Source organism: Genypterus blacodes, unplaced genomic scaffold (assembly GCF_046128005.1).
Source record: "Genypterus blacodes isolate CSIRO-AG114 ecotype Tasmania unplaced genomic scaffold, CSIRO-AGI_Gbla_v1 ptg000156l_1, whole genome shotgun sequence".
Lineage (NCBI taxonomy): Eukaryota > Metazoa > Chordata > Actinopteri > Ophidiiformes > Ophidiidae > Genypterus > Genypterus blacodes.
This window is the reverse complement of record NW_027466957.1, coordinates 4,312,429-4,322,153: the sequence shown is the minus strand read 5'-3', so window position 1 is coordinate 4,322,153 and position 9,725 is coordinate 4,312,429. Positions and strand designations below refer to the sequence as shown.

The following is a 9,725-nucleotide window of genomic DNA, read 5'->3' as shown; positions in this document are numbered from 1 at the left end:
CCTTATTGGCCATTCTACCCAAATGGTAATAATCACAAATATTAAAAAAGTGATAAATTACTGTCCCCTGCCAAAAAATGTTCTGAATTATTTATTAGTATAATCACTTTACAAAAAAAACCTAAAATGAAAAGAAAAAAAAACATCTGTAAAAAGTGCTGTCCCCAGTTTCAGTTTCACTACAGAAGTCTGAGTCTGAGTCTGATTTTAGGAAGTTTGGGCAATTCTGAGAATAATACATAATGTTTGACCATCCCTTTATTAGCTGTACAGTATGTGCTTAAGATATGGTAAGACATATACTGTATATAGTTGGAAATAAATTTGCTATATATAATAATATATTTAAATGTATATCTATATTTAAGGAAAAAGGCTGCCACAAAAAAATCCAACTTGATTTACTTAGAAAAATAATATAGAATCAAGACAATTCATGATTAACACATTTAATGATTATATAAACATGACAGTTATAACCAAGAGTAATACTATGAAAAAGGTCAAGAGGTGTTATGGAAGGTATATATAGGTGTGGGTAAAACATATACAGGAAGATTCTCAGCCTGACATCATCTCTTAACCACTCCCTTTGTGTCCATCCCTACCCACCTCCCTACTTCACTCCTCTTGTCTGTCATGAATGTTGTCCAACAGGCTAGACTGCTTGCCGTGTATTCTTGCTTTTTGTAGGAACGGCTGACATGCTGGCATGCTTGTATATGTGTATGTGTATATGACTTCTACAGCCCTCAGTTGGTGGGTGTTTCCCTCCCTTTTGCTGTACATCACTGTCATGCAATCATACACCCGAGTGACTCTAGGACCCAGTAAGAGGTATCAGGGGGCGCGGAAATACTTTTAATCTGACCACAGAACCTGTTAGCTGTCTCTTCCTCTTATGACAGCTTTACATGCTCCCTCACAATCGTTGTGAGAGTTGCAATAGGGAAGTAGTTTTTGTAGCAGCCACAGTACTGCCATAACCCCAGAAAGCGAGCTTTGGGAGTGCCACTCCATGACCTGTGGAGGAGGCACTTTGTATTCTGATATGCGTGGGAGAAGTGGCCCATACCAGGCATTGTATATCCAGTCATGGAGGACCAGGCATGGATACTGAGACAATTGCTGGCCCAGCTGGAGAGACAAGAGGATGTGGATAAGGAGGACGAGAACAGTCTTGCTGGGGAGTTTTCAGTGAGTGAAGTAGTCCTTCTCTTTCATTGTGTGATAAGTATTGTAAATAAACCTTGATGTTGTGGCACAGATTATTAGATAATTGTCATAGCCATATTTGTTTATATGTGTTGATAGCAGGCATAACAGGAGTAAAAGCTCAAATGTTTCAGATATCATGTTCGGGGAAGTAACATATTTGCATAGAAAATGCTTTATCTGTGCTTCCTCTTTGCACGAATGCTTGCTATTAAAACTGCATAAATAAAGGGAAGATCTATAGGCAAATACACAAAGTGTACACTGACAGACACACTTGCGCACACTTTCCCTCAAAATGCCCCAGGATGACATCATCAATGGGCTGCTGCCATGGTGATGAGGTACATTTTTGTGGCCGAGGACAGCACCTTGTGTTTCGCATGTCATGTTGGTGCTGTCATGCCACTCCAACTCCGGCCACTCCAGAAGAAGAAGCCTTTTTCATCACTTCCGGAAAGAACAAAAAGAACTCTGTAGAGAAGATAGTCTGCAAGCCCTTTAACTGACTCTGATGGAACTGTGAGAACTAGCTTCTGAACAAAAAGTCCAGTGTCTGAGCAAATTCTGTAATGTCATTCATTCCGAACAGTAAATTCTGTATGGAAATCCTTCCAGTTTGTGTGGCATGAAGTCAGTTTCTCCTATGAGTCATGGATTCTGGTCATGCTGGTGTCTCAGTTGGTTGTATCAAAAGTACAAAACGTGACAGCGGCTTTGGTTTTCCTCTTAACGTATGCAATTGATCACGTAATCCTATTTATTCGCCTCTATCATGTCTCCTGACTCTTCAGATTGATTGCACAACTACAAAAGTAGAAAATAAGAAATGAAATAATAGAATACAAATAATATTCAACTTTCATAAAGTATAAACCACCCATGCAGTCAAAAATGAATTACAGTTTGTGAGAAAGTGTATTTCCCAAATGAATCCCTACATTGATGTATAAACACATAATATATTCTATTAATATTTCTTATGACATACTGTATGTTAAGCAATGTTGTGAAAAATAGACAAACTGTTGTAAAAAATAAATAAAAAATAAAGGGTGCCTTTTTGCGAAGGTTACAGAGATTCAATGTTCAATGTTTTATGCAGTAAAATATAATGACAATTAACAAAATAATCAATGAACATTCAGCTCAAGCAGGTGTCTCTACTTTATATGGGTTTTTAAATTATAGTGATCATGATTTCTGGTATATTTTTCAGAGGTTGAAAAGACAGTCAATCAGGTACCGCATTGACCAGACCTACCCAACCAAGGTGGCAGAAAGGCAGGAGAACGTCAAGAAGAACCGCTACAAGGACATTGTTCCGTGTAAGCACAACTTTCAAAAGCTTTGTTTAAGACAGACTTGTGATAAAAAGATACAAGATTAGTACTATAATACCTTTACATATACCGTACCAACAAGGGTTACATTGGAACAGTTCATATGGCATCAAGAAATATTTCCAAATACTAATTGACATTTATATTGTCACCTGCATGTATCTCTTCTCCTAGTCGACCACAGCAGGGTGAAGCTCACCCTCACTACCTCCAAAAATGACTCAGACTATATCAACGCCAGCTTCATCAAGGTAGCTGTCGTATACTCTATAGGAGAAACCCTTTGATCCATATAGTTGTGTGACTGTGTGCGGTGTTTTGCTGGCAGGGGGTGTCAGGTTCCAGGGCGTACATTGCCACGCAGGGTCCTCTGACCCACACAGTGCTGGACTTCTGGAGGATGCTTTGGGAGTACAACATAGAGGTGTGGCCTGTCTGCATGGACACAACTAGGCATTTTGACAGCTTCTCAAAACAGCCATTCTAAAATGATTACACCAGTCATACTTTGCCTGCTTTTCATCTGTCTCTCACACATTCAGTTTTAAGAATGCGCATGTTGTTGCTACACTGTCTCATGGACTTGTTTTGTGCTAGGTCATAGTGATGGCCTGTCGGGAGTTTGAAATGGGGAAGGTAAAACTATTTTACGCACACTGATGTACACAGTTCCTTTCTACCAATACATAGAATATGTTTTGTAATTAATATAGGCAGATTAAATAGACTGAACAGCCAACTTTCTCTGCATTAAATCACAATGTTGTGCCAAATGTTGTTGCTAAATGTGTAGTTTGAAGGAAGTATTTGTTGTGATGTACGTTACAGTTTGCTATTTCTCACGGCCTGCTTACTGTACTTATTTGTAGAAAAAGTGCGAGTGTTACTGGCCACCGAAACAAGAGGAGACATTTTCTTGCGAGCCATTCACAATTTATTGTGTGAGTACTTACATTTATCAGCAAACTTCCCACTTTCACTGTTCCATAATATATGCTGACTCTGGCCTTTCTATCTTCTGTCCCTTGACACCTTCTCCATTAAATACTTGACTGCACTGATTCGCAATATGTCATTATTAACAACTAACTAACTAACTGACTAACTAACTAACTAACTAACAGATTGACTGACTGCTGACTGACTGACTGACTGACTGACTGACTGACTGACAGACAGACTAACTAACTAACTAACTCACTCACTCACTCACTCACTCACTCACTCACTCACTAACTGCATTTTTCAAAGATCTAAAGATGATCTGTTGGCTTTTTGTACAGGATTCTGAAGAAAACAAAGGAGACTATCTGACAAGGACGTTAAGGGTCACTTATCACAACGTACGTAGTATGTATACCGCGATTGTCAGCGTAACTGTAAGTGAAATTCTCATGAGACAAACAAGATGAGGACACCAGATTGTCAGACCTGGTGTTGATAGCTAAAACAAATGATAAAGGCAGTCGTGATATTTCCTCATGTTTGACTTGACAAAGCTGTCAGAACTGTTGATGTCTGCCTGTGTTGCTTCAAGGCCTTCCTAATGACATATTGAAAATTGAAATATTGGTTAATCTACATTTGATAAATAATAACCTTGGTATATAAATGAAAAGAGCCTTGCTTTCTAATTGTTTATACTGCTTTTGCTTTCTAGTGTAGCCGGACTTTGAAACAGCTGCACTATGTTAACTGGCCAGATCACGGTGTACCAGACTCCATCCCTCCCATTCTGGAGATGCTGGATGAGATGCGCTCCTATCAGGACCATGATGACCTACCCATCTGCATCCACTGCAGGTCGGACTTCCTTATAGATCTTAAATACTGAATGGACAGGTATGGTTTAGACAAAGTTAAGGAGATGAAGGTTAGACCCCTCCTCTTTGACACAGGATGTGTGTGGGTAGGTAGCCCACTTAGTTTCAGAGTACACACGTCAACATTTCCCCACCGCTGTCTAAAACCCTGTGTGCTATTCTGTTGAAAAGTTGAATTTTATTCTCAAAGCAACAAACCTATAAGAGAGAATATGGTTGGTGGCTTACTGTGGTCTGCCTTCACAGTGGCACAGTGGTTAGGTTTAATGCTTGTTATACCAAAGCAAGATAAAGTATTACTGTATAACTATAACATCTGCCTTTACTTCTGCTGCGATTGTAGTGCTGGCTGTGGAAGAACAGGAGCTCTGTGTGTCATTGATTATACTTGGAACCTCCTAAAGAAACAGGTGACATCACTGCCCTGATAAATTCTGCACATTATCTATTTTAACCCTGAGTTTCAAAGTGAAAATGCAAAGTGTAAAGCACTGCATGTCTACTTGTTTATAGATTATCCCTGCAGATTTCAGCATCTATGGTTTGGTTGAAGAAATGAGAACCCAGAGGCACTCGCTGGTTCAAACAAAGGTAGTTGCTGTTTTGTCTTTAAAAATCTTCAGACTTTGAGCTATAATTGTCACACCAATGCACATTAATCCACCACATTTCAGTTTATTCTTGATGTGTTGTTGCTAATCTCTGTCCTCCTTGTTTTTATGTGTAACCACAGGAGCAATACGAGCTGGTCCACAGAACAATCAAGTTACTTTTTGAGAATTATTTGCAGTCTGTTGATAATCAGGCCAGCAGAAACGAGGTGGGCAACGGTTTCATTTATTGTTGTAAATGAAACTGCGTACACAGAAATCACCGTCACCCTGGCGACACAGGAAATACACATACAGGCTTTGTAGTGGTTTCAGTAGCGCTCACATTCAATGATGGTGGAGTGCAGTCACACGGTCAGAGTGGAAAATAAACAGGTAGCTTGCTAGGGGGGAGACTCATTCTATAACATAGAGTATGGTAGGAAATAGCTTGATGTGTGTGAATATGTTTACTTGTTGAAGCGAAAAATAATATATAATATAATGTATTTTTTTTCACTTTTCCCTGTCATACTGAGCAGGTGGCAGCAGGCCTGTCACCTGTCAGGGTTGACAGTGACATTGAGCTGTCTGACCTGAGTGATGAACTGGAGTCAGATTTACTGCCCACCCTACAGCACCGGAGCAATGAGAACGTGGCTGTCTCACCAGTGTGCTGGACGACCTCGGCTCCCCTCTTTGGTCCCCAAGCTTTGGTCCCCACTCAGGATCTTCAGGAAGGCTCCAGGTTTAGTCAGGTCACCGGGACTTCACCCACACTGGGGCAAACCAGCCAATGGGGTCTTGTTGCAAAGGAGAGGATAGAGGAGAGTGATGACTTACTATTGCTGAAACCTCTGACTGAACCAGCTGCAGCAACCATTTGTCTTACAGTAGAAGACCCATACTTTGACAGTCCACTGGGTTCTCCTTCATCTGAGGAGACACCCGTGTACTTAATTGGAGACGTTGCTCCTGACAGCCAATGGACAGCTAGTATACCCGCTCTGTTTCTCAATAACCAGAGTATGGAGCTTAACTCAGGTAAATGCTTGTACTGTAACTTTGCGAGATAAGTATCAAAACGATTAAGTGTATATAATATTGATTTTACATTAAGTACATTTGTAGGTGGTTCTAAGGTGGACGTGCCTCCCCCAATACCTGAGCGAACCCCTGAATCCTATGAACTGGATGTTGAGGAAGGTTGGTGTACTCAGTACTACAGAACCAGGCACATAGGCACAATACTGGGTAATATTACACACTAATGTATCCTAAGAAATGTACTTATGGTGTCACTGATTTTCTTCCTTCAGATCACTCAGAGCCCTTTGATCAGTTGGCAGTCATAATCCCATCAAGTGCTGCTGCTGAGACTCCCGAGGAGATGGGAGGTGAGAATTTAACACGGAACAATGCTCAATCGCAAAATCCTTGTTTTGATACAATAAACAACTTACAATGACACTTACTATTTCTACAGGCAGCCCCCCCTCACCTGTCCCCCCACTCCCAGAGAGAACTCCAGAATCATTTGTGTTGGCCATCGATCAAGGTGACAACTCTGAGACAACAATAACCAGCAGCTGAGTGTAAAGAGTACATATGTTTTAAATATAATATTGATTTATTTATTCTTACCATTCAGCTCCCGTGGAGCAGATGATAGAGATCTCATCAGAAAATAACTTGAACAGAATAGGAATATCTTCGGAATGGTCTGGAAATGCAAAGCCAAGCACTGCCACTCAGAATGAGACGAGTCCCAGGAGGAGGAGTAAGGTGAGAATAAAGTTTCAAAATGAATGAAACAACTCTAGTAGCCATTCCATCTTGTTGGGGCCTCAAATTTGATGAACTTTGCCTCTGGAATTAATTAGAACTTAACACATGTACTGGTGTTTATATGATATATTACAATATGTTTTTTATTTTATGTTTTGAGACAGCGTATAAAACGTCACTGCAGCAATGTAACACTAAAAACATCTCTTTCTTACAGAGTTTGAAAGGAAAAATGACATTCACAGGTAAGAATGTGAGATTGTTGTTATATCTGTGGGGATTCGTTACATTATTATTATGATACTGTAACAAATGAATCACAACATCATGTGTGACAAATTTGATTATCCTATATATTTTGCTGTAGTATTTCCAGCACCAACAACTCATCCAGGGCCTGGATCAAATGTGGACCCTCCAGACCGCCACTCTTACCATCCACTGGATCCCCTGGACCCCCCGACCATGATCCCTCAAGGTAACCTCATCATGATGGATGATGAAGTTATAAAGTAATAGTAAAGTGATGGATTTTGGCCACCGTCTGCTCATATACTCCTCTGTTACTATCTGCAACTCTTAAAAAGCAAACATGCAATCAAATAGTATTTAATTTGGTGTAAAATGAACAAACAGGCAGTGCGTTTGTGATCATCTGTAGTTGTTTTTTGCAGCTGAGAAGAGCCCACCCCTTCCCAATAGAACCCCAGAGTCCTTCGTCATGGCCAAAGAGGAGTGTTAGTACACCATCACCTTCATTCTCTTTCAGAGACACAATTTAGATTATGTGATATTTGAAATACACGCAAGAAGGCTGCAATAACAAATTATAATGAAAGAATTTGATTTGGTTCTGTTCTACCAGATGATGAAAAACCTGCCACCTGCCTGCAGTCTGTTGAAACTACACAGGCTCCACAGAGGGTAGGAACTTCCTCAGAGTGGGCTGGCACCTCTCAACCCAAGACCTTCCTGGGTGCTTTCAAGAACAGGAGCAAGGTACAAAATATCTGTCAGAGTTAAAACCAAACATCAGCATCACGCAAGTAACTCTATGACCAATCATTTTTCCAGGCAAGCCTTTTCAAGCTATAAATGTAATAGCTGCTATTGTGATTCAGAAGATGAGTCAGTCAAACCACCTCTTAACACATTTGATTAACATATTTGTATGCATTCATATGTTCCGCCCAGAGTGTTCGAGCTAAAAGTTCACAGCAAGGTAGGCACTTTATATTTTTATGCCGATCACGAGGTTGCTTTGCTTAAACTAGTTGCTTTCATATGTTGAATGGTGCTCCCTATGATCAACCAAATTCATTTAATGCACAAAATTGGCAAAATCCTCCTTTAAACACGCATTTTAACTATGCCACTGTAAAGGGATAAAACTTTGTTGCATTGTTTATGATTAATCTTATGATTGTGTCTACATGGGGATAATTTGTTTGTGTGTTTCTGCTGCAGAGCCCCTCACTACTGTTCAGACTCTACCTTCTGCGGTTGTGGCTGGAGGAGGAAGTGGTGAGTTGCCTTAAATCTTGGGGGACTGCGTGCTTCACTAAAGCCCTTTTGTCACACAGACTGTGACAATTGATAAAACACGTATTTATTCTTATAAGAAATTGTCATGTTAATAGCTGTACTTTTTGAAAAGTTATCCATAGGCTATATGAAATACTAGGTCATTCAAAAACCCAATTCTGAGTTGGTAATTAGTTCATTTTGTATCTGTCACTGTGTTTATCAGCGCAAGTCGGACAGAGTGAGGTGAACCACAGGCCCTTCTCAAACGCAGAGATGGCAGGAAATAAAACAGACAAAAGCAATGAGAAGGGGATGTCGAGGACAAGGGTAATGCAGAAGCAATACATGTGCAACCACACATAAGTTGTATCACAAGTCTTAAAGACTAATTGTTAAATTCATTTTTCTCTGTCCAGAGCATAAAGATCTTTAAACACAAACTAAAAAGTAAGTAATGCAAATCTGAAGTCTTGCTCCACCATTACACGAATGCTTACAACACAAGCAGGACTAACAAGTTTAAAAAAATATTCTCAGTTAAAACAGCGCCCTCATCGTCTGAGTCTGGTTCAGTACCTACATCATCAGTGTTCAAGTTTGGTAGGCCTGTCTCTATTTCTTCATCTACAAACTACATTTACAACATATTTTGCCTACTTACTAAATCATGCTTTCACTTTGTGTTCATCTTCTTCAGGATTCGGGAACCGTTTCGGAAAGCCGAAAGGGCCCAGGGCACATCCAGAGAGCTGGGTTTGAGTAAGCCACTCCTGTCTAGACAGCTACACAGATCGCAGACAATCTCAGTGATGCTGTTCATTCCACAGCAGGAAGTTCCCCAATGTTCTTCAAAGATATGTTGAAAGATGACGATGATGATGCAGTAAACCTTTAACGCACAGAGAGTTGTTTCTCTTTGTCTCAGGGCCAAATGACAAACCTCTGTATTCCTATCTGCTTCATTGTTCTCTTGCCACTATCTCTGACACATTTGGTAGATCAACGTAGGTTGATTTTTGGTTATTGATCATCATCATTATTGTTATCCAATAGCTTGAACATTTATGGACCCAGGACTGCTATTGTGTGGAATGTGTTTGTGCCATGTGCAGTAAGATATTGTATGTCTTGTTTTAATGCTCGTGGTTTTGCTGTTAGATCTGGTGCTTGAGGAATATAGTGAATGTACTTATGTGTATATGCATTTGTGTATATACACATATGGGTTAAAGGTGTCACTTACATTGTTACACCTGTTACATTACAGGGCCAATATTGAGTTAATGCGTCTTTAGTGTGATAAGAAAATTGCATCGCTAGTTTTGTGATGATGATGATGATGAACTGTTCATACTCTGGTTACACACAAAATTATTTATTCAAAAAAATATAGAAAGTTTATGCATTCCTGTTGTGTTTTTCCCTTACTTCACACGACT

General features: G+C 39.9%; 1 protein-coding gene across 1 annotated transcript; it reads left to right on the top strand.

The window, feature by feature from the left end:
- Positions 1-724: 724 nt before the first annotated feature.
- Positions 725-9,239, top strand: ptpn22 (protein tyrosine phosphatase non-receptor type 22). Its single transcript, XM_076166549.1, has 26 exons — positions 725-1,197; positions 2,435-2,543; positions 2,733-2,809; positions 2,887-2,982; positions 3,156-3,194; positions 3,428-3,499; positions 3,842-3,901; positions 4,219-4,361; positions 4,725-4,791; positions 4,895-4,972; positions 5,115-5,201; positions 5,514-6,015; positions 6,103-6,177; positions 6,291-6,368; positions 6,458-6,529; positions 6,623-6,756; positions 6,977-7,004; positions 7,127-7,237; positions 7,434-7,496; positions 7,625-7,758; positions 7,954-7,981; positions 8,227-8,283; positions 8,510-8,613; positions 8,703-8,733; positions 8,824-8,886; positions 8,984-9,239. Exons 1-26 carry the CDS (start codon positions 1,096-1,098, stop codon positions 9,043-9,045), a joined length of 2,472 nt encoding a protein of 823 aa, XP_076022664.1. The 5' UTR covers positions 725-1,095; the 3' UTR covers positions 9,046-9,239.
- Positions 9,240-9,725: the final 486 nt, after the last annotated feature.

Coding starts and splice junctions, on each gene's coding strand:
- ptpn22 (XM_076166549.1), top strand. CDS start 1,096: ATGGAGGACCAGGCATGGATACTGAGACAATTGCTGGCCCAGCTGGAG. Junction 3,500..3,841: donor AGCCATTCACAATTTATTGT/GTGAGTACTTAC, acceptor CTTTTTGTACAG/GATTCTGAAGAAAACAAAGG. Junction 7,005..7,126: donor AGGAAAAATGACATTCACAG/GTAAGAATGTGA, acceptor ATTTTGCTGTAG/TATTTCCAGCACCAACAACT.